The 24,104-nt window shown below is 47.1% G+C and overlaps 2 protein-coding genes across 3 annotated transcripts in view; one reads left to right on the forward strand and one right to left on the reverse strand.

Moving 5' to 3' along the window:
- Nucleotides 1-24,104, reverse strand: part of LOC310843682 (secreted frizzled-related protein 2-like) — a 246,280-nt gene that overhangs the window by 212,470 nt on the left and 9,706 nt on the right. The gene's annotated exons all lie outside the window — the stretch shown is intronic.
- LOC310843294 (short transient receptor potential channel 2-like) lies at nucleotides 2,297-23,683 on the forward strand. 2 transcript variants are annotated; one of them, XM_083736390.1, is made up of 13 exons: nucleotides 2,297-3,344; nucleotides 6,542-7,234; nucleotides 7,619-7,831; nucleotides 8,523-8,687; nucleotides 9,642-9,816; nucleotides 10,007-10,207; nucleotides 11,914-12,076; nucleotides 13,186-13,278; nucleotides 15,040-15,232; nucleotides 18,583-18,710; nucleotides 20,584-20,653; nucleotides 21,574-21,706; nucleotides 22,659-23,683. In XM_083736390.1, exons 1-13 carry the CDS (start codon nucleotides 3,318-3,320, stop codon nucleotides 23,072-23,074), a joined length of 2,670 nt encoding a protein of 889 aa, XP_083592516.1. In that variant the 5' UTR covers nucleotides 2,297-3,317; the 3' UTR covers nucleotides 23,075-23,683. The 2 variants fall into 2 exon arrangements, with proteins under 2 accessions (XP_083592516.1, XP_083592517.1); XM_083736391.1 differs by lacking the exon at nucleotides 8,523-8,687.

Here is a 24,104-nt window from a genome sequence, read left to right on the forward strand (position 1 = left end):
TCTGGGTCGGGGTGGTGGTGAGATGCAGGGCTTCTTCCTCCAATTCCTTGACTGCCACAAAATGCTTTTAGGTCTCATTGGGGTCAGAAGTCCCCCAAACAGTCACTAAGAGGAGCGCCTCCCCCCCCAAAAAAATTGTAGTACAATAACTGCATGTTTGTGCACAGATTATGCAGTGTGTGTATATCCAGCTTCTTTACATTAAATTTATTAATCAAGTAAATGGATGTTATTAACTAAACTTAATAAATATGCTATGGGTAATATGCACTCCTGTGGTCCGGTGTTTGTTTAGCTAATATATTTTTTTATTAATGTAAAATCAAAAGTACAGACAAACAAACAAAAGGAAAACATGGGAGTTACAAAACAAGGAGCAGGTACAAAGACTATTTTCTAAATAGAGAGCATAGAGTGTTGAAAAATAAAAGCAGCAATGCATCATCAAAGTCAATTTTTGCAATTTGATGGGGGAAGAGCATTTTGTTCATCTGAATTTGAAATGTATGAAATGAAATGCCCATGAGACGGGGTGAGGAAGAAGAAGAAGAGGAGGAGGAGTTTGGATTTGATATCGCGCTTTATCACCACCCTAAGGAGTCTCAAAGCGGCTAACATTCTCCTCCCCCCCCACAACAAACACTCTGTGAGGTGAGTGGGGCTGAGAGACTTCAGAGAAGCGTGACTGGCCCAAGGTCACCCAGCAGCTGCATGTGGAGGAGCGGAGATGCGAACCCGGTTCACCAGATTACGAGTCCACTGCTCTTAACCACTACACCATATAAGCAGTGACCTTATATGTGGCAGGCTGGGAGACGGTTGGGAAGGACGGCATATCAAGACCCCAAAGAGGCCGCATTCTGCATTTATTTCCTGCTGCCTCCTCTTCTCTGGCTTCCTTTTCTCTCCCCCACTGCGGGGGTCGGGTGGGGGGACAGCTGTGGTTTGGCAACACCACCTGCTTTGCCTTAAGCGGCAAAATGCCCTTGACTGGCTCTGGTTCCAGGTCTTCCTTTCCCTTAGAAACGACATTGGCTCCCGGGACATTTCTGATCACAGTTCAAAGTATTGGTGCTGACCTTTCAGGCCCTAAATGGCCTCGGCCCAGTAGACCTGAAGGAGTGTCTCCACCCCCATTGTTCAGCCCGGACACCAAGGTCCAGCACTGAGGGTCTTCTGGTGGTTCCCTCATTGTGAGAAGTGAGGTTACAGGGAACCAGGAGAGGGCCTTCTCGGTAGTGGCACCTGCCCTGTGGAACGCCCTCCCATCAGATGTCAAGGAAATAAGACAACTATCTGACTTTTAGAAGACATCTGAAGACAGCCCTGTTTAGGGAAGTTTTTTAATGACTGAAGTTTTAATGGAAGTTTAATCTCCTCTTGGAAGCCGCCCAGAGTGGCCCAGATGGGCGGGGTCTAAGTTAATAATAATAATAATAATAATAATAATAATAATAATAATAATAATAATAAATGTTGTGGGTTATTCCTTTCTACAAAAGCCAGAGTCCACCTATTCTTGTACTACAACAAGAGGTTTAAGTCCTGTAGTGTCTTCTTATTTTGGTCCAGAGAATATCTCACTGCTTCCAGCATCCACATAAGAAGTCCCCTAAATTGGAAAACGGCTGTTTCATCTTCCCATGAGTTCATAAAGGCAAGTCCCATCTCTTCCCAGAAGGGCACTGCCACTGCCATCCTAAGAGAATGAGGGAGGTGTTCATGGTGAGTTCTGGCACCTCTTTTTCTAGAAAAGTAACACTGTGTATACTAAGGTACGGAAAGGAGATTCTACTCCCTCAAAATGAGATTGGCAAAATAAAATGTTAGAATATGAAGAACTAGCAAGATTCCGAGACCATACAGATCAACTATTTAATAAAGACTGGAATATTTGCAGAGAATATTTTAAAGAAAGTTGTAACAACATAAATTCTTTGGCAAGCCTGGATTGATTTCTGCATGAATTAACTACAGAATTAACATAACAGAATAATTTAGGAGAGAGAAAGTTAAGTGTGCAGCTGTAAAATGAAACTTAGGAAGCACAATGGGGGGGATTAGAAGTCGTGTTAGAATTAGTAACTACACAATTAAACCCCTGTGTTGCCAACAATTATCAGTAATAGCCAAGGCAACACGATGACCAAGTACAACAATGCGATATCAATATAAACTCTTTATATAATCTATACAGAACATTGAACGGTATGAAATATATGAAATATGCACTCTCTGCAAAACCAAATAAAGAGAAATCTTACAAATCTCTGAAAGTCACAAAATAGGGACTCTTGATGGATTCTCTTGAAAACATAGAACCAAATAAACAGAAGTCTTACAAGTCTTTGTTTTGTTTTCAAAACTAATAAAGAATTAAAGAGGGAGAGAGGCAAGAGAAATGTGCCGTCGACCTCTCAGTGGCTTTTGATGCCAACGACCATGGCATCCTTCTGGAGCAGCTGTCTGAGTTAAGGGTGGGTGGCATCGCTTTGCAGTGCTTCTGGTCCTACTTGGAGAGTCATTTCTGGAGGGTGATGCTTGGCCCCATGGATCCTTCACTGTGGGGTTCTTTAGGGTTCAATGTTATCCCCCATGAAACTGCTGAGCGGGGATTTTAGGAGTATGTTGCCAACAATTTGCTGTCTACTAGACCAGACCAACATGAAAAAGAGCTTTTAACTGATGTACGAGGACCATTCCTCTGGAGATCCTCATAGTTCGAGCTACGGAGCGCAGAGTTTCTGACTGTGCAATACACCAAGTTCCAAAAGAGAGCCCAGCCGGTGAATTACCTGGAAAGGAACTCACGAAAGGAGAGAATTGTGCCATCCATTCAGGGATCCATTCCCCAGCTGTCCCCCTTTCTGCCACCCCAATTGCCTTCCATGTTGGCCTGAGGCAGGAAAGAGAGACGGAAGGGGCTGGGGGCTGTCAGGGCAGATGTGCAAAGGGAGAGAGGCAGGGAGGGAGGAGGGAGCTGAGAGCAGGAACCGGCTGCGGTGACAAACAGCCCAGGCTCCTGGGGGAGCAGGGTGAGGCCTTGCTGGAGGCTGCCCATGGCGTTCATGTGGCAACCCAGCCCCCTGGGGGGTTGGCAGGTGGGCCCCGCTGCGCTCCTGCCTGCTCCTGCCCCTGCAAGGGAAAAACAAGAGATCTGCACAGGCAGAGGGCTGGAGAGGAAAGCCTGGAGAAGAAGCAGGACACCTTCTTTTTGGCCAGGCCTTCCCCGGTTTGGTTCTGCTGGAAGGGGGAGGAACTGGAGCATCCCTTGCCAGACACACCTGTAAGGAGCTGGCACTTCTGCCCTGGGCAAGATGGCACTGGAGTTCGATGGAATCACGGTGAGTGCAGAGCGGGGAGGGGGGCTCCACGATGTGATAGACAGATAGATAGATGATAGATGATAGATAGATAGATAGATAGATAGATGATAGATAGATAGATAGATAGATAGATGATAGATAGATAGATAGATAGATAGATGATAGATAGATAGATAGATAGATAGATAGATAGATAGATAGATAGATATAGATGATAGATAGATAGATAGATAGATAGATAGATAGATGATAGATAGATAGATAGATAGATAGATAGATAGATAGATAGATAGATAGATAGATAGATATAGATAGAGAGATAGATAGATAGATAGATAGAGATAGATAGATAGATAGATAGATAGATAGATAGATAGATAGATAGATAGATGATAGATAGATAGAGATAGATATGCCCTTTTAGTTTGGGTGACTTTCTCTACTGTCGGCCGCTTCTCCTCTGCTAGATTTTCTTTCCTACCTAAGAATTTCAGCATAACAATTTATCAAAGACAGATCATCCTCACCCTCCCTGTTTTTCCCTCCCCCCTCCCCAAGAAAATAACACCCTCCCACCCCGCCCAGACTTCCCTCAGCTCCTCTCTGGTTTTTCAGCACATGTTATTCTCTGCATATTATAAAATTGTAAAGATCTTTAAATGATCTGTCTATATGTTACCAATAATAAATTTGTTTTTGTTTATTCAAAACCTGCCAAGGAGTCCAGTTCATTTTGTTGTTTCTTTAAGTACTTTGTAAAAGGTTCCTATTCTTCCTTAAAGTCACAGTTGTCCTTATCACAGAGTTTGTGCGTCAATTTCTCCAGTTCCACATAGGTAGTCAGTTTCCCTTGCCACAGTTCTTTGGTCGGGATTTCTTCATTCTCCCATCCTTCTGCTATTAAAACTCTTGCTGCCGTTGTCGCATACATGAATATGTTCTTCACTTTCCTTGGCAGGTCTTTTCCTACAATCCCTAACAAAAATGCTTCAGGATTTTTTTACAAATGTTAATTGGAACATTTTCTTCAATTCATTGTATAGCATTTCCCAGAATGTTTTAATTTCACTACAATCCCACCACATGTGATAAAAATAAATCTCTGCTAGATTTTCTGAACTGCTGAGAGGCAAGCTTACATTTTGCCCCAGCAGGGAAAGGTCTCAGCCCTCTCCAGGGTGCAGGGTGGAAAACGAACCAGCCAGAAGGGAGCTGGGCTGCTGCTGCTGCAGTCTTCAGTTGGTGGTAATACATGGAATTATTTATAAATTTATTTGCTGGAGGCTTTCAATAAAAGAGGAGGCAGCTTCCTGCCTACCTCCTGCGTCAGCCAAAGGCTCCTTCTGTCTTTAGGTTCTGAGTGAGAGTCACGGGGTCCTGCAGCCTCATTTTTTTTAGCTACCATACCTGACAGCTTCCTGCTCCCCCCCCCCTTGGTCTCTGCTCCTAGTCTCCACCACCACAGATGATCCACCCCTTTCAGGTGTCCCTTTTGCAGCCGTCAGTGCTTCAATACTATTTTAAAAAAATAAAAAGTCAAAGCTGAAAGTGACCATTTGGTGGGGCTTGTGCACTTGTGATGCTCTGCCTAAATTCCTCCATGCACGTGTGCAATATTGCTGCCCCAGAACATGAGTATTGACGCCTGAACATAATACTTTAGAGGTTACTGACTATAACCACTTCCTAAAGTGCATAGCACAGCTTCCCTGGTGGCAGATGACAAGAACTGTAGTCACACTCAAATGCACCGTTAAGAAATTACATTATGCAAGCATTTGAGCATACAAGCATTTAAGCTACAGTCCTACCTCGGGTTACAGATGCTTCAGGCTGTGTTTTTTCGGGTTACGGACCTGCTGAAACCCGGAAGTACCGGAACGGGTTACTTCTGGGTTTTGGGGGTCGCACATGCACAGAAGCGCTAAATCGTGCTTTGCGCATGTGCAGAAGCCCCGAATTACAACTTGTGCATGCGCAGACGCACTGCTGCGGGTTGCAAATGCTGCAGGTTGCGAACATGCATCCCGCACGGATCACATTCACAACCCGAGCGTCCACTGTACTAATATTTACAAGCTCTTTAGAATGCGTGCTCTCCTCTTGCCCCCTCAAAATTGCAAACTCATCTTCCTTCCTGACACCAATTAAGCCTGGAGTGCCACTCCCACACATTGCAGAAACTTCTGGAAGGCTTTTTTAAACCTTTATCTGTTTCATGAAGAATGTACAGTGGTACCTCGCAAGATGAATGCCTCGTAAGACGAAAAACCCGCAAGACAAAAGAGTTTATCATTTTTTGAGTTGCTTCGCAAGACGAGTTTCCCTATGGGCTTGCTTGGCAAGACGAAAACGTCTTGTGAATTTGTTTCCTTTTTCTTAAAACCGTTAATACCCAGGGTATCCGTGCTTCGCAAGATGAAAAATTCGCAAGATGAAAAATTCGCAAGACGAAAAATTCGCAAGACTAAAAAACTCACAGAACAAATTAATTTCGTCTTGCGAGGTACCACTGTATTGCTAATGAAACAGGCCAGTGGGTGCTGCTGGATACTCTCTGGGTGTGAAAGGGCTTGAAGCAATGCAAACCCTGATATAGAGGCAGCTTTCTCCCTCTAGGGAGGTGCCACAGTCAATTCAGCTTTGCAGCTGTAGCTTTTCTGAGTAGCTGTTAGCAAGCACCCCACTCCCTTTGCCTGCCATCTCCCCTGGGGAATTTGTAGGTTGCATTCGAGGAAACTGCTGCAAACTGTTTTGAAACCAATAGGTAGGAGGAGTGTGACGGGAATCTAACCAGTAAATAATAAAGAGTTGCTTTGCCCAGGGGGAATTTGAAGAGAACAGGGATGGCAATGGCAAAACAAGCAAAGCGCTCCAGATGAGCAGCACAAATGGTATGGAAACAGGATTCTGTTTAATTCATCCCTCAGCCCCTCTGCTTCCAGACCTGCTCCTTTCCGGTGGTACCCGGTGGAATCCTGCCTTGCCCTCCTGCCCTTAGGGCAGCTCAGCCAATCCCTGCAAGAGGCGTCAATGTTCTTCATTGCTCTCAAAACCCTTTTGCAGACTGCAGTGCAGATGCTTCTATCACCTTGCAAGCCTAGATTCCCCAAGGGCAGAAACATCTTGCATTTCTCAAGTCCATTTTAGAAAACCCAAACAACAGCCCACAGCTTTGAGAATGACCCTTGTTGTCTTTCCATCCACCCCCTTAGCAACCCGATTGGAAAGAAATCGTGAACAAGAAGTTGAAGTTCCCGGAAGGCCTCCTCAACGCCATCCAAGACGGGCAGCTGATGAAGGTCCAGCAGCTGCTGCAGGTGAGCGACGGGATCCTGAGGCAGCTGGATGAGGCCGAGGACCGGGCATGGCGAGAGGCTCTCAACCTGGCCATCCGCACGGGTGGCGAGGAGATCACCAAGACGCTGCTGCGCATTGTCAAGTTTGACTTCCGTCAGATCCACGAGGCCTTGCTGGTTGCCGTGGATACCAACCAGCCCACCGTGGTCAAGCTGCTGCTGGACCGCCTGGACCAGGAGAAAGGCCGCAAGATGGACATCAAGTCCTTCTCCTCGGCCTTGTTTGACAACTCCATCGACAACTCCCGCTTTGCCCCGGGCGTGACGCCCCTCACCTTGGCTTGCGAGAAGGACCTCTACGAAATCGTGGACATGCTGATGAAGAAAGGCCACGCTATCCCAGGGCCGCACAAGGTCTCGTGCTCCTGCCTGGAGTGCTCCAACGGCCGCAAGTTTGACCTGCTCAAGTTCTCGCTTTCTCGCATCAACACTTACAAGGGCATCGCCAGCCGGGCGCACCTCTCCATCGCCAGCGAAGACGCCATGTTGACGGCCTTCAAGCTCAGCCGAGAGCTCAAGCGCCTCTCCAAGAAGGAGCCCGAATTCAAGGTCGGTCTCTTGCCACACCAAGCATGTAGGTCAAGGTGGGGAACATCTACGGCCCTCCAGGTACTGGTGGACCACAACTCCCATCATCCCTGAACATTGGCCATGTGGGCTGGGAGTCCAGCAACAACTGGAAGGCCTCTGGTTGTTCCTCAGCCCTGACATTGTTGTTGCTTTTTAATTCCACAATATTCACATCACAAGCCTAATTCTTTTAGAGGAAGGAGTTGGGGTGAGGAGTCCATGTAGACCACACTGTGCAATTCAGATTCTGCACACAGAAAAGCCGTTCTCTTCAGAATTGGGGTGGGCCCTTGTGCTGCCCTTCCGAGTCGGAGCCAGACCCTTCCTTCCTTGACCCTGCCTTGTCCTTGTCCCCCTGTCCAGCCCGAGTACCTGGCCCTGGAGCAGCTGTGCCAGGAGTTTGCCTTTGAGTTGCTGGGGATGTGCCGCAACCAGAGCGAGGTGACGGCCATCTTGAATGACGTGGCGGATTCCTCGAATGACGAGGAAGAGGAGGACTTCAATGACCAGGCCTTTGAGGAGGGGATCCCCAACTTGGCGAGGCTTCGCCTGGCTGTCAACTACAACCAGAAGCAGGTGGGCTTTTTATTTATATCCCGCCCTTCCCCGTTCAGAAAACCAGGCTCAGGGCGGCTAACAACAGATTTAAAACACTTCATTGATGCAAAAAAAGACCAGCATAAAATACAGTATAAAATGTGATTAATAAATTCAGAAGTCAAATATCAATTTAGGGGGGAAATCCATCTAATCAACATTAGATGATCACCAGGGCTAGCTGGCTGAATTGGTCCTACTTGGGCCAGCGAGGAGACCAGGGGAGAATTAGCTGTGGGGTCTCAGAGCGGGGAATCTTCATAAAAAGGGGGGGGGAGGTAGGGGAATAAAAGATCAGGCTAAATTCAGATTGAAAGCCAGGCAGAATAGCTCTGTCTTACAGGCCCTGCAGAAGGAAGTTAAATCCTGCCGGGCCCTAGTCTCATGGGACAGAGCATTCCACCAGGTTGGAGCCATCACTGAGAAGGCCCTGGCCCTGGTGGAGGATAATCTGACTTCCTTAGGGCCCGGGACCTCTAAACTATGATTATTCATGGACCTTAAGGTCCTCTGCGGGGCAGACCAGGAGAGGCGGTCCCATAAATACTAGGGCCCTAAGCCACAAAGTGCTGGATTTAAGGCAGTGTGTGTGGGCCGTTCTTCTGCACAGGGTGCCAAACCTTTGCTTTGACCCAGGAGAGACCTTTCCACCTTATTTCCCCCCCCCCAGTTTGTCGCCCACCCCATCTGCCAGCAAGTGCTGTCGTCCATCTGGTGTGGGAGCCTGCAGAGCTGGCGGGGCAGCACCAATCTCTGGAAGGTCTTCATCTCCAGCTCCATCTTCATGGGAATGCCGTTCCTGTGCCTCCTCTACTACGTGGCCCCCAGATCCAAGGTGGGTGGTTTGTGTCCAGGCATAACGCACCGCCCTCTTCCCAGCCAACGTGGTCTTGGCCTCTTCAGCCCATAGGCAGCTTGGGGGGGGGGTCCTCTTTGTTGATCTCCGGGTACCTACAGAATACTTCTTCCAGCATGCTTTTTTTTTTTGCAGTCTGTATTGTTTAACTCCTGAAAGACTATTGTAGTTAATTGCTATTTATGCAGATTTCTTTTTAAAAAAACATATTTTTATTAGTTTTTTAACATATCATTTTCAACAGTCATTAAACATACTTTTATATCTTATCCAATTTTTATTGACTTCCATCAACCAAATCTGAAAATTTTCCAATCTTATCTCTTAATATACACTTCTTATTTTCACTATTACATTTAAATCTCATAACTAATGTCCCTCTTCTTTCTCTTCTTTGCAATATTTCATATATTTCCCCTTACAAAACTTCTTGTAGTCCTACTACCATAATTTGTTGATTACAGTTGCTCTTCAAATAGTTCGTATATTTCTTCCAATCTTCTTTAAATCTCTGGTCCCGCAGGTTTCGAATCCTTCCTGGCATTTTATCTATTTCTGCATAGTCCATTAATTTCGTCTGCCATTCTTATTTCGTCGGTATTTCTTCTTGCTTCCATTCCTGGGCTAACAATACTCTTGCTACTGTTGTTGCATATAAGAACAATTTTACATCCTATTAATATCCTCACCTATAATGCCAAGTAAAGATGCTTCTCGTTTCCCCCCGAAGTGCAGATTTCTTAATATTTCTGATGGAACGGAGATGGCCTTTGTGACATTATCCATGCCAGACTTGCACATCACCATAGCTGGTTGGGGCTGGTAGGTGTTATATTCCGAAACACCTGGAAGGCAGCAGGTTAAGGCAGGCTGATGTGCATCTATGGGGCGCATGCCCTCTCCTAACATGCTGTGTGCCACTTCTCTCATCAGCCTGCCAAAATACTGAAGATCCCCGTGATCAAGTTCCTTCTGCATTCGGCCTCGTACGTCTGGTTCCTGGTCTTCCTGCTGGCAGAGTCGCTGGTGCTGGAGTACAACAACGAGACCTTTTCGGGCCGGAACCAGGACTTCTGGGAGACTTCACTGCACATGATATGGGTGGCAGGTCTGTGTGCCCCAGGTCAGACTGGCGGTGGCACTCCTCCTCGCGGCCCGAGATGTCCCCTGAAGCCATGGCCTCTTCCCCCAAGGATGGGGACCCAGAGCCCTGGGCCATGGCAATGACCAGCCCAGGTTGCCCCTCCTCCAGCTGTGGCCAGTGGTGGGTTTTGATCCCCTGTGCTTTCCTCCCCCAGGTTTCTTCTGGTTTGAGTGCAAAGAGGTTTGGATCGAGGGCTTCCGCAGCTACCTCTTGGACTGGTGGAACTTCCTGGACATTGTAATGCTCAGCATGTACTTGGCCTCCTTTGTCCTCAGGCTCCTGATATTCTTCCAGGGCCGTGTTTTCTGTCTGGATAACAAGGACTCTGCAGAATGCCGTTACTACACAAAAGCGGGTGAGCACCTCCCACAAGCTGGGACCTCGTTCCTTCTTCTGTGTTGCGATTCCGTGAGCTCTGGCTTCCGTCACGGAGTCCCATTGCATCAGAAGCGGTTTAGTCATCTTCTCTAATCTTCTCTACTCTATTGGGAAACGTTTATTGAATATATGGGAAATAATGGTGTACAGCTGAAAACGCTGGAAGCATTAAGATAAATTCAGCAGTGTAAATCAGTTTTGATGGGTGCAATAATGGAATACTGAATGGTATAGTTTTTGTAAATTATGCAGGGATTTGTGATATGTAAAATGAACCATGGAAAGAGAAGAAGTCAAGTCATTGATATATTAAGGATGTAAAAATGAGTTCTTTAAATTGTAAAGCAGAAAGTTTAATAAAAATTATATACACAAAGAAGAAGAAGAAGTGGTTTTGTCCTGCTGGCCACATGACCACAGCTGTCTGTGGACAAACGCCGGCTCCCTCGGCCTGAAAGCGAGATGAGCGCCACAACCCCATAGTCGCCTTTGACTGGACTTAGCCGTCCAGGCGTCCTTTACCTTTTGACCTTTTACTGGCTCCATTGGTGCACCTGTTTGAAAGTTCAACATAGAGGAAATAAAATTCACATTTCCCTTTGACATTAGATTGCATGAGATCATGTGAGTTTCAATTAACCACAATGGCGATGTTTCACTTCCACTGTGTGAAGTCCCAGGGCTTGGAGACCCAGGTGGTTCCCTTTTTGGAATCTGGCTGGCCACTGTCAGAACAGGATGCTGGACTAGATGGGCCTTTGGCCTGATCCCGCAGCCAGTTTCTTCTAAGATTCCTAAAATTCTTCATTCTCTTTGCATCTTAAATTCAGTTCTTGCTTATCACAAATGTGAGAGACGTGAAATTCCAGCCATTTTTAAAATTCTCCATTAAATAATATTGCCGTGCAACTGGGAAAGATTTGTTTGTTTTTCCTTTGGGAGAGGATGATACAAACTGGGAATTGCTGTCACATGATTAAACACGATCCAGGTCCCCACGGACCTTCGCCCAGCCTTGCCCCCCCCGCTGCCCTCCAGACATTTTGGACTGCATCTCCCATCAGCCCAAGAAATATATGGCCACTCTGGCAGGGGCCGATGGGATTCGGGGAAGGCAGCCTTTAGAACAGGGGTCCCCAAACTAAGGCCTGTGGGCCGGATAAGGCCCGAGGGACTCATTTATCTGGCCTGCGGCGACCCCTGCCGCCCGCTGCTGTCGCCTCCTCTTAGTGGCGCTGTGCTGCACGGCTGCCCACTTCCGGGTCGGAGGAGCACCGGAAATAGTTATTTGCGCATGCACAAGCGTTATTTCCGGTGCACATCCGCGTCGGAGGAGGCCCGTGCACATGCGCACAAGCTATTTCCGGTGCTCCTCCGACCCGGAAGTGCGCCGGGAACAGCATGTGCGCATGCGTATATGCACGTGCTCCCCTGCCCTCTGGCCCACCGCGTGATTGGTGCTGAAGACACCGGCCTGAGGTGCGGTAAGTTTGCTGAGCCCTGCTTTAGAAGGTAAAGGAAAAGGCTTCAGGCACTGGTACAGGAACGTACAAGGAAGGGCTGTGGCCGACAGAAACCTTTGGCCCACGGAGACAATGGAGCAGGGAAGCTGACTTGCAAAAGGTGTGCGCCACTTGACACAGAGGTCACCTGGCACTCATCCCCCTCCCTTTTGTGACCCAGACCGTCAGGAGTGGCACACCGAAGACCCCCAGTTCATGGCCGAGGTGCTCTTTGCCGTGACCAGCATGCTGAGCTTCACCCGTATGGCTTACATCTTGCCCGCCCACGAAACTTTGGGGACCCTGCAGATCTCCATTGGCAAGATGATTGACGACATGATCAGGTGTGTGTGGGGGGGGGGGATGCTGCCCTGGCCACTTGACTTGGTTTTGCTGGTTTTAATGTTGTATTTGTAAAGAAATCTAATTGAGAACAAGAAGAGCTGTTATAGGGAAAACCCTGCTCCTTTTGCCTTATGGGGTATCCAAAAGCCCGTATAGAGTCCTTAAGTAGGTTCCCTGTCGATAGGAGAAAATAACAGAGGCCAACCAGAGAATATTGAGGTGCAAAGTGACTAGTGAGCCTGATCTTTATTAAACTGTTGCAACAGGGTCCCCACTCACCACACACAGGAGGGAGGAGGAACCCAGAACAAGGGTGCGCAAACCCTTATATAGACTTTTGAAACTGCCCACCCTGTTGCTCAAGACCACCCCCAAAAATATCATGCATACATCACAGCAGGAGGAGGGTCTACAGCAGAAATACATCACAGAAGGAGGCGGTCTACAGCAGAAATCCTGTCTGCCAGGATACCTGATAATGGTCACTGATTGTTTACCTGGGCAGCCTGGCCATTCTTTTGTGATGGTAAATACTTCAGTTCCTGAGTCCCAAGTCATAGGCTCACCCTATTCATGCACAAATACACGACCCTAAGACAGGATTTGTAAGCAAAAAGACAAAGGGAAGGCTTTCCCCATTTTCTCCCTCCTTTGGAAGAGTCAAAATGCTTTCAAGATTGCTCTCTGGTACTATATCAGACACATGGTTTATATACTTATGTATGTGTTTGCCTTGTACATTCATGAACGTTTATTTTATATTTGGCACCTTCGAATTTGGCACCTTCGAATGAGAGCCAGTGTGGTGTAGTGGTTAAGAGTGGTAGACTCGTAATCTGGGGAGCCGGGTTCGGGTCTCCGCTCCTCCACATGCAGCTGCTGGGTGACCGTAGGCCAGTCACACTTCTCTGAAGTCTCTCAGCCCCACTCACCTCAAAGAGTGTTTGTTGTGGGGGAGGAAGGGAAAAGGAGATTGTGAGCCGCTTTGAGACTCCTTAGGGTAGTGATAAAGCGGGATATCAAATCCAAAAAAAAAGAGGAATTCTTATAACAACAGACCTGCTTTTCTTTAGCTTTTTGGCTTCCTTGTGCTTCTTCTTCTCTCCAGGTTCATGTTCATCATGGTGATCATCTTGACCGCCTTCCTGTGTGGGATGAACAACGTCTACGTCCACTACCAAGACTCTGAGAAGCTGGGGAGGTACGACAGCTGGCTTGGTGGCATCGGGTGGCTAAAAAGGATGAGATTGGACAGCTAGGATATTGTCCAGGGCGCTGGACCGAACTCCAGTGTTTTGACCTCCTTGCCAAGCAGGTTCTGAACCTGGTCAGTACTCAAAAGGGGAGACCACCCAGGAACCCCATCTATGTATATGGCCCCCACAAACAAAGATAGGAGCAAAACCCACTGTTCCACCCACATTTGCCTCCAGCTCTGCCCACCACAGGAATGCAGCCCCTGAGACTGGTCCCCACGAGGGAAAGAAGCTCTTGAGCTGAAGATGGTTACCCAGACCTGATCTTGGCACTCAGACTCTTTGCAACTATAGCAGGAAGCAGTCGCCAGGTAGCAGCTCTTTGGCTGCCTCAGGAGCGGTCCAAGATACCCATTTATTGTTATTTACATAATTTATATTCCACAAAAGTAAGAAATCAGCTTACACAAAATCAGCATAGTATAAAAAATAAGGCTGAATGCAATTCAGCTGTTTGGGTCTCAGGAGAAAACCCCAAATCCAGTGTCACCACCTGCTCAAATGGCAAAAGCTGTGAGTAGCCTGTGGGCGCCCCCAGACTGTCAGTATTTCACAAGAGGGATTCAAGTGTGTGCTGGAACTTCAGGTGCGCACAATTAGAATGAATTGAGGGGCTCTGTTGTCCACTTAAAAAAGAAAGTGGCTTTTTACAGATTGGAAAGAGGCAGGGAAATAATGGAATTATAGAATCTTAGAGCTGGAAGGGACACAAGGGTCATCTAGTCCAACCCCTGTAGTACAGGTCTCTCAGCGAAAGCAGTAGCTTTAATTGCAGTAGCAGGAAGACAAGGGCCGGATTTAGGTTTGATGAAGCCCTAAGCTACTGGAGGTCATGGGGCCCTTTCTATGTCCAGCTGTCCTTTGTCAACAACAAATTGTTGCTGTTTTTTTGTGTGTTGAATATATGCTATATGGTAGTTTATGAACCCAGTAGGTATCTAAAGCCACTTGCACATAACAAAATATGTATTTTATCAAAGTAATTGTTGAACTGAAAACCAATTAAGAAGTATATTAATAGTTAAATAATTATTAAGCTCTATCTTAAAATGATTTTTTATTCATAACAAACTTAATAATGCGAACACATTCGCATTTGGCAACAACAAAAGTTCCTTTAGAAACACAATTTACCAAGACTCATAATCTAGTCTCTAGAAACTTGCTATAACATGAAATAATAATAGGTGTAAAGATAGGATGCAAAGTACTAATAATGATAAATAGCAGAATGTAGGCACCCTATGTATAGAAATAAGCAAACCAGTGATATTTTAGGAAGTAGCCTAGCAGGCGGGGCCCATTGTTTACATCATAGGAGCCTACACAACACAAAACACGGTTGCTGTATGTAGGTTTTATTTTATTTGTTTTTTATCTTATATTTTGCAAATGTACATCCAGTTTTTTCTCCTTTAATTTTTTTTGGGGGCCCCACTGGGGCCCTAAGCTAGAGCTTGTTTAGCTTACACTTAAATCCAGCACTGAGGAAGACATGTAAATACCCCACATGTCTCAGGATGCTTTTGTCCTATAACTGCCCCACAAGCAAATCAAAATGGAAGGTCAATGGAGACTGGATATAATCTAACCTCTGCATAAGCTTTGTGCAAGCAGATCAGGATGAATGTTGAAGCCTGGTGGGAGAGGGTACCCTGACTCGAAACCCCCAGCTGTTTCAGCTTGCTATCCCTTCTCCCCTGCAGCTTCAACGAGACATTTCAGTTCCTCTTCTGGACCATGCTTGGGATGGAGAAACACGATGTGGTGGACATGCCCAATTTCTTCGTAGCTCAGCTGGTGGGGAGGGTGCTGTATGGGGTCTTCACCATCGTCATGGTGGTTGTCCTCCTCAATATGCTCATTGCCATGATTACAAGGTCCTTCCAGAAAATCGAGGTGAGTGCTGAACCAGGACGCGAGTAAGAGGGACCCGCCTTATCCTTTGCATGGCATCCTGCATCTACTGGAATTGGACCGGGGTTAGGGAAGTGTGGAACAGAGAGATGGATTTCCAGATCCAGATCCATACTCTACATCAGCGGTTCTCAACCTGTGGGTCCCCAGATGTTGGACTACAACTCCCATCAACCCTGAGCTCTGGCCTTGCTAGCTAGGGGTGATGGGAGTTGTAGTTCAACAACATCTGGGGACCCACAGGTTGAGAAAGGCTGCTCTACATTCTCCAGGGACTTGCAGCTGGAGATGGGAGGAGGCAGCAACTTCCGTCTTGTCCTGGGTTCATCACAACTCAGGGCTGTTTCCATTCCACTACAATTCAGCTTCCTCTTGCTGTCTGCTGTGGCCTGTACTTAGGGAATTAATTCCAAGTGGAAAGGAAACACCAAAAACAATACAGTAGATCAGGCATAGGCAAACTTGGCCCTCCAGATGTTTTGGGGACTACAACTCCCATCCTCCCTGACCACTGGTCCTGTTAGCTAGGGATGATGGGAGTTGTAGTCCCAAAACATCTGGAGGGCCGAGTTTGCCTATGTCTGCAGTAGACTAGAAGAAAAAAAGAGAGCAAATGTCCACTTGTGTTTCTTTGTGTGGTGGTTTCCATTCCATTGTGTGGGGTTTCCACTCCCATTTGCATTTTCAACGGGCTCCTCTGACACATCCCTACTTGTAGCCAAAAGAGGCAGCTCAGTGCACTGTATCCACCATGTTTCTGGGTGGTGCACAATGGCTCTCTATTGCTATTCGGTCAGATTCCCTGGGGCCTCCCCCTTGCACTGCTGATCTCCAGACAATGCTACTACTCCCGGGAGACGCAGCTGCTGTTGGTCTTTGCTGTCCATTCTGTGTTTCTGGATTGCAAAATGGTACAGCAATTGCTCTGCACACAGAGAGTCGCGGGCTCAATCTCCAACTAGGGCTAGGCAAGACACCCATCCACCCACAAACCCTGTCTGAAACTCTGGAGGGCTGCTGCCAGTCATTAAGCTAGCTCAGGGTTTCCCAAACCTGGGTCTCCAGCTGTTTTTGGACTACTGTTCACATCTGGTCCCGCTAGTGTAGCACCCTGCTTGTGGTTAACGCTTAGCTGGAATGAAATATTCAACGCAGCAATAGAGAAATTAAAATAGTAATTTATTTGTCAGACAAATAAATGAGAGGCACAGTGGTATATGGTTACCAAGCTCTGGCCTGCTCTCCTGCCATTCTGGCCAGCACTTATATTTCCTTAATCCAGCCCCCTTGCTCCTCCTGTGGCTGCCTCTGTCCAATCAGCCTGGTTGAAATTCCTATTGGCTGTTTGCTAGAACCAATCACAAAAGATACACCCATTTCCTTCTGTCCTTTTATGGGACACAAAGAGCTATATATTCTTATATCTATAAATGACAAATAAGTAGTAATATATCTTACATGTGTCTCAACAAGGAATCTTAATTACCAGCTCACCTCTTGCCCTCCTTGCCCTATTGCCTTCCAAAACAGATGGTTAATCTTAAATTTTTATCTTCAAGGATCTTGAGTTCACATCAACATTGAAAGATCTCCTTCATTTGGAGGTGTCTAAACAAAAGGCCTGACAACCATATATCAGGAGTGCTCGATGGCGTCTCCTGTCTGGCAGGAGGCTGGGCTCATTTGCCCCTCTGGTCTCCTATTGCAATATGACTCTATGAAATAAGAATTTAACATTTCTTTCTTTCTAGATCCTTTGCATAATTACATTTAAGCTAATATATTTAATACATTATCATAGGTAGCCTTTTAAAAGGAAAAGAAATCTTAAAAGGATCTCAGTTCAAGAAACAGCTTTAGAAAAGACTTCCCAAAAATGCTCTCTTTCTGCCAGCCAGACCAGTTGCTTTTCAATTTGCTCTTGACTTTTCAACCTTAGGAAAATATGGCTCAAGTTTTAATGGGAGGCACATGGTGTTATTTTACTATTTACCCACTCCTAATTATGTTTTCTCAGCCTTTTTTATCTTCTGTAACATGCAAGGTCAGTGTCCTCGCTCTCAGCCTGTAATTCCCTTTTTACGACTTTGAGAATTGTTTTCTGCTATAAATCAGGGGGCCCCCTTGTCTAGGAGGAAAAACATTGCCAAGGTTCTCTAGTCTTCTGCCTGGCATGAAACATTTGAAAATCTTTAAGCTCATTTTAAGATTCAGGCCCTGATCAAAATATATAAGCTCTGATAAAAATGCAGGCTTATGATTAGATGCCTCACTAGCTAGGGATGATGTGAGTTGTAGTCCAAAAACAGCTGGAGACCCAAGTTTGGGAAACCCTGAGTTGATGGACTCAAAGGACTGGCTCAGAATGAAGTAGATCCTTGCGTTCCTGTGGCTTCAGGGAAGACCCACAGCTCAGAGGTAGCAAACCTGCTTGCGTGCAAAAGGTTCAGTCTCCAATGGCAGCTCCAGGCAGGGCTAGTAATGCCCCCCCCCCATCTGAAACCCTGGAGAGCCATTGCCTGGCACTGTTAATAATCCTGAGACAGATGGACCAATTGTCTGACAACTTGCCTGTGTTCCTATGTAAGCCTGCAGGCAAGGACTGGGGGCTTGTTTTCTTTTCTTAATGATCTTTTTGGACTGAAGAGCAGGGCAAAGATGCTATAGATGATAGATAGATAGACAGATAGATAATAATAATAATAATAATAATAATAATAATAATAATAATAATAATAATATAATATAATTTTTATTTATACCCCGCCTTCCCCAGCCAAGACCGGGCTCAGGGCAGCTGACACCAGGTATAAAAACAATTGATTAAAATATAACTTAAAAGCAAGATTAAAATACAACATTAAAATGCAGCCTCATCTCAGCAGAAACTCAAATCAAAAACTTTTTTGGGGATGAAAACGTCAAATCTTCACCAAGGCCAACTATCCAGACTGGTCCTACATGGGCCAGAAAAAAAGCCAGGGAAGTCCCCAAATAGGAGTTCCATCACAGAAGGAGAAAGGAAAAAGGAAAGAGGGGAAGGGGATCAAGTTGATTCCAAGCCAAAGGCCAGGCGGAACCACTCTGTCTTACAGGCCCTGCGGAAAGAAATCAGATCCTGCAGGGCCCTGGTCTCGTGAGACAGAGCGTTCCACCAAGTTGGGGCCAGGGCTGAAAAGGCCCTGGCTCTGGTTGAGGCTAATCTGACTTATTTAGGGCCCGGGACCTCTAGGGTGTTGCTATATATGGACCTTAAGGTCCTCCGTGGGGCAGACCACCCCTCGTATTTACCGGAGTCTTCCTTGCCGCCTCTTCTCTCCTGTGTTCTTCAGAACGATGCCGATGTGGAGTGGAAGTTTGCCCGCTCCAAGCTCTACTTGTCTTTCTTCAGAGAAGGCTTGACGCTGCCAGTGCCCTTCAACATCATCCCGTCACCAAAGTCCATCTTCTACGCCGTCAGGTAATTTGTCAGGCTGCTCCTGAGGCCCTTGAGGTGGGGAGACTCTGGTAGTTCTGGGTTAAACTTAGCCCTCGGCAGCAGAGGACTAGCTTACTTTATGAAATGGCATGTTCTATGCATGCCCCCTCTCTGCAGAAGTGTTGCTGCTTTTACAAGCATAATGCTCCTTCTGCATTTGCCAGGAACCAGTCCTTGAATTTGACAGCCCATAATAGGAGGCCTGTGGCGCTGTGGGATGCGGGTGGCGCTGTGGGTAAAAGCCTCAGCGCCTAGGGCTTGCTGATCGAAAGGTCGGCAGTTCGAATCCCCGCGGCGGGGTGCCCTCCTGTTGCTCGGTCCCAGCGCCTGCCAACCTAGCTGTTCGAAAGCAACCCCGGGTGCAAGTAGATAAATAGAGACCGCTTACTGGCGGGAAGGTAAACGGCGTTTCCTTGTGCAGCGCTGGCTCGCCAGATACAGCTTTGTCACGCTGGCCACGTGACCCGGAAGTGTCTCCGGACAGCGCTGGCCCCCGGCCTCTTGAGTGAGATGGGTGCACAACCCCAGAGTACCCCCAGCACGGGCAGGGGTACCTTTACCTTCAATAGGAGGCCACCATCATTGTATTATTTTTGGAACCCACCCAAACTTTTTTTTTTTGGATTAAAAAAGGTAAAGGGACCCCTGACAGTTAAGTCCAATCACAAACGACTCTGGGGTTGCGGCGCTCATCTCGCTTTATTGGCCGAGGGAGCCAGCATACAGCTTCCAGGTCATGTGGCCAGCATGACTAAACCGCTTCTGGTGAACCAGAGCAGCGCATAGAAACGCCGTTTACCTTCCCGCTGGAGCGGTACCTATTTATCTACTTGCACTTTGACGTGCTTTTGAACTGCTAGGTTGGCAGGAGCAGGGACCAAGCAACGGGAGCTCACCCTATCGCGGGGATTCGAACTGCCGACCTTCTGATCAGCAAGCCTAAGAGGCTCGGTGGTTTAGTTATGTTATTTTAAAATGAACTTTAGTTTGTATAATTGTTTTAAGATTGCTGACTTTATTTCTGTTTACATGTCAAATTTGTTTCTAATCCATGCTTTCGTCGAAATATCCATGCTAATCCATGCTTTCGTCTAAATATTATTAAGCAATACTTGAGGGCTTATCCACACATCCTCTTGTTCCTGCTGCTTTCCCCTAGGGGGAAGACTACGCTTAGTGCTCAATCAGAGCAAGCAGCAATTTAGTCCCCAGATTGCCATTGGTTCCAATCTATTGCTAAGCATGTGCATGTTTTCCCTTGGAAAGGAGAGGAGGAAGGGGGAAAGTGCTCAGACCTCTGCCTAGAAGGTACAGATGAAGTAGAAAACCACTCAGACTTGCATACCCCCCAACATTTCTCCAATGAAAATAGGGACATCCTATTTAACAACAACAACATTTATACCTTGCCCATCTGACTGGGTTGCCCCAGCTGCTCTGTGGGGCTTCTAACTTATATAAGAACATCATTAAACATTAAACATTAAAAAAACTTCCCTATACAGGGCTGCCTTCAGTTACTGATCTCCTTGGCTCAGGGCAGTCATGCAACTCCATACACTCCAACATTTCTCCAGTGAAAATCGGGACATCCTAAGGAAAAGTGGGACATTCCAAAATCAGGTCAGAAACCAGGACGGCTTCTGTAAATCCGGGACTGTCCCTAGAAAATAGGAACACTTGCTTTCTAGGCAAGACAGAAGCAGACGTTTGTCCTTTGCAAAACACTTGAGGTTTTTTGTCAAGTAATCAGCATGTAAATTTTGTTAAATTAGTAATAATAATAATAAACATCACAGTCAGCCTTGCTAACGGGCCTCTCGGCTCACCTCTTTCTTCCCCCATCTTCTCCCAGGGGCCTCTTCCGCTTCCTGTGCTGTTACAAACCAAAGCGCCAGCAGAAATACCCCCCCATCTCAACCATTGTAAGTTCCCTTTGGGGCTGTTTCAAGGGGGTGTTCCTTGCACCGGGGACTCTGCTTGCAGTGGGCTGTCACGCTCTCTTCCTCAGCCTTTGGATTTTTGCTGGGAGTGGCGAGGGAGACGACCATCTAGCTAGCACATTAGAAGTTCTTTTGGCAGGGCAGCCACTGCTGCCTGCGAGGAGGGACAGAGGGAGGGGGAGGCAGTGGGGAGACTGGGGCCGGGAACCCGCGGCTTCAGTTTCAGTGCCCCTTGTGCTCCATTCGGTGACATTTATGAAAGACTGTTGCATCAATTAAAAATTAGTTTATAGGCCAAGTTGCTTCCGTGCTGCACCAACAAGCCTGTGTGCTCCTGGTGCCATAATGTCCTGCCGTCTTCTGCTTTTCAAATAATTGCACAAAACAAATGAAATACTGTGAAAATCCCTGAAACGAGAAGTAATCAACTAGAAATATTATCTTATGAAAATAAACTAAATAATAAAAATCATAAAGTTTAAGGAAACAATTAGAAAAACCTAAAATTGAACAAAGGTTTAATGGGATGCCGGCTACAAACCTCGTTTCACTGAACCATTCCGTTTCCTCAGAAAGAAATAGAAAAATAAACCTTAAATGACCAAAATTCAAAAAAGGGGGTAGAACTCCCAAAAATTCTGAAGTATTATAATCTTAGCTCGACCTAGGTGAAGCAAAGCGCAGTAATAAAGGATCTGTTTGCATCTGTTTGCTTTTCAACTAATTATTTCGGAGGCCATGCCTCTCTGGGCACGCTGAAGCATGCGCAGAGTGCTTTGCAGCCACAGCCACCTGCTTGCTAGCCTCCAGATGCAGGCCTCCCCCCAGGGCCTTTCCGGGAGGTGTGACCCCCTCGTTTGGGAACCCTGTCACCCCCTGACTCTGCCCTTCTGCCCCCCCAGTCTAACCCCTCCACGGATGAGGGCGGCCAGCGTACGGAGGGCCGCGCTGCCTACCGGCACCAAGTGCTCAAGGCGCTGGTGCAGCGCTACATCGACACGGCCCGGCGGGAGTTTGAGGAGAGCCGCAGGAAAGGTAAGCAGTGTTGCCTCGGAAGGGGGATCCTGATGGGGTGCCATGTCCAGAAGGGCTTGCCCACCACCCTCCCTGCCACACTTCTGTAACCGGATGTTGGGTTTCTGTTTGTGCCACTGTGCAGTGCTTTGGAGTCACAAGACTCTGTTTACATTCCAGAGATTCCAGACTGTTGGAAGTCTCACGGGAGACGGATGTTGATATTACTGGTTTCCTGTTTCTTTGTACCAGTTGCCTCTCTGCTTTCACAGAGAGAGGATGTATATTCTTTTCTGTCTGCGTAGTTAGAAATAAAATTCAGGTTATTCAGGTTAAGAACTTTGCTTCAGGATGAGAACAGAAATCGGGTTCCGGCGGCGTGGCAGCAGCAGGAGGCCCCATTAGCTAAAGTGGTGCTTCAGGTTAAGAACAGTTTCAGGTTAAGTACGGACCTCCAGAACGAATTAAGTACTTAACCTGAGGTACCACTGTACTTCGTATTATATAAAGCAGCCAGCTAGGCTGCAGTCAGTCTGATTCCAGGAGCAGTTCTAACTGCTGCAATAGAGAGCTGTGTCCTTCGTCCATCTTTCCCACTATTCAACACCTGTCTTCTGCAGAAGCTGCATTCTTGGGCAACAGTTTCTCATGCATTCATCCTGAGAAAGCTGAATGTTTATGATTCTTCCCTCAGACCTTGTGGGGGGCCAGGCTATACTTTGAAAAAAAAAACATATAAATGAACTCTTATGCCCCACAAATAACCCAGAGATTTTAAATAAAAGGACACATTCTACTCATGTAAAAACACACCGATTCCTGGACTGTCCGTGGGCTGGATTGAGAAGGCGATTGGGCTGGATCCGGCCCCTGGGCCTTAGTTTGCCTACCCATGCTTTACAGTGTTTCTGTAGATACAGCCTAAACGGCTCCCAGTCTTAAAAAAAATTCTCTCTATTGCCAATGTCCGCAGATCTGGGGAACCGCTTGACGGAGCTGAACAAGTCCGTGGTGCGCCTCCACTCGGAGATGAAACATCTGCGCCACACCGTGGCCACCAACGGCACAGCGGCCAACCCCTTGGACGGGGCCAGCGTCCTCCACAAGTACATCATGAAGGTGCGCAGCAGCTTCCAGGGCTACGACAACGATACAGGCAGCTCTGGGCAGGGGTCCCCTGTGGAAGCTGTTGTGCACCAGGATGGGGCTGTTGCCGAAGAGGACGCGCCGTTGCCTCAGGAATCCTCTGAGGGACAACAGGCGGAAGCTGAGGAAGGGCCGCCCCAGGTGGAAGCGGAGGAGAGGCCACTCCAGGTGGAGCTGAGGGTGCCAGAGGTGGTGATAGATCTGGCACCAGAAGAGAACCCTGTAGGAGAGCCAGAGACCTGATCTGCCTTTCCTCCAAAGAGGAGCGATTTGTTTCATTCTCAGCTGGGATCTGCTGTAGAGCTCAGGGTGGCATTTCCTTAGCAGCCTAGAGGGAAGTCATGCTTGTAGAATCTGCCCCGTTATCTGAGATGTACAACACAGTGTCCTTTCTTAAGCCAACATCCTTTGGCAAGGAGAGATAATGTGTAATTCATCCAGCTGGCACAAGGGCTTTTTACTGAGAGGAATGGGAAGGCAGTGAAGAGTTACTTAATACAGGCAAATGATTCTTAGAGTTGGGCTCCTGCTATTGGCAGCTGACCAAGCCTTCAACCCACGTTGATTTCTGTTGTGCTTTGGGGGTGGAGCTTGCGTGGCAGAACAGGTGGCACTGCAAGAAACAGTCTGATTTTGCCATGCCACAAGCCAGCAGACGGAGAATCACTGGGGCCAGAAGTTCCCCAAACAGTCACCAATTTTTTTTGGGGGGGGGAGAGAGCAGCCACCCCCCAAAATTGCTCTACAATAACTTCAACTTTGTGCACAGATTATGCAGTGTGTGTGCCTCCAGCTTTCTTACATTAAATTTGTTAATCAGGTAAATGGATGTTATTAACTAAACTTAATAAATCTTTTATGGGTAGTGAGTACTCCTGTGGTCCGGTGATTCTTAGCCAATATGTTGGGAAAGTTGGGCCATGCTACACGGCACAGATGTTTTTATAGGAATGGGTCAAAATGGGAGGGCTCCGTTTCCTGAATTCTGATCCCACCCCTCCAGCAAGATTTCCCGGGTCACATAAACATGGGCAGGATCACTGTTCCTTTAGAGGAGAGACAAATCTCTTGATTAATCACCAGGCGGATGAAGCAAAAGCATTAGTAAAACAAGCCCCACAAGAGGGATAATAACTTTGGACTCATCCCCTGTTATGTACTGAGCTTGGATCCTAGGAAAATAGGCAGGTAGGATCCCAGAATGCAACAACCTGATTGGCCTGCAGGAGCAGCCCAATCAGGCTCCAGGAAGGAAGCAGAGCTAGCCAATCAC

The sequence above is a fragment of the Podarcis gaigeae genome (genome assembly GCF_964106915.1).
Source record: "Podarcis gaigeae genome assembly, chromosome: 4".
Lineage (NCBI taxonomy): Eukaryota > Metazoa > Chordata > Lepidosauria > Squamata > Lacertidae > Podarcis > Podarcis gaigeae.

What these genes read in the sequence shown, in the direction of transcription:
- LOC310843294 (XM_083736390.1), top strand. Translation starts at nt 3,318, where the DNA reads ATGGCACTGGAGTTCGATGGAATCACG. An exon ending in AGAAGGAGCCCGAATTCAAG is followed by an intron (nt 7,235 to 7,618) that starts GTCGGTCTCTTG and finishes CCCCCTGTCCAG; the next exon opens with CCCGAGTACCTGGCCCTGGA. An exon ending in CCGTTACTACACAAAAGCGG is followed by an intron (nt 10,208 to 11,913) that starts GTGAGCACCTCC and finishes TTTGTGACCCAG; the next exon opens with ACCGTCAGGAGTGGCACACC.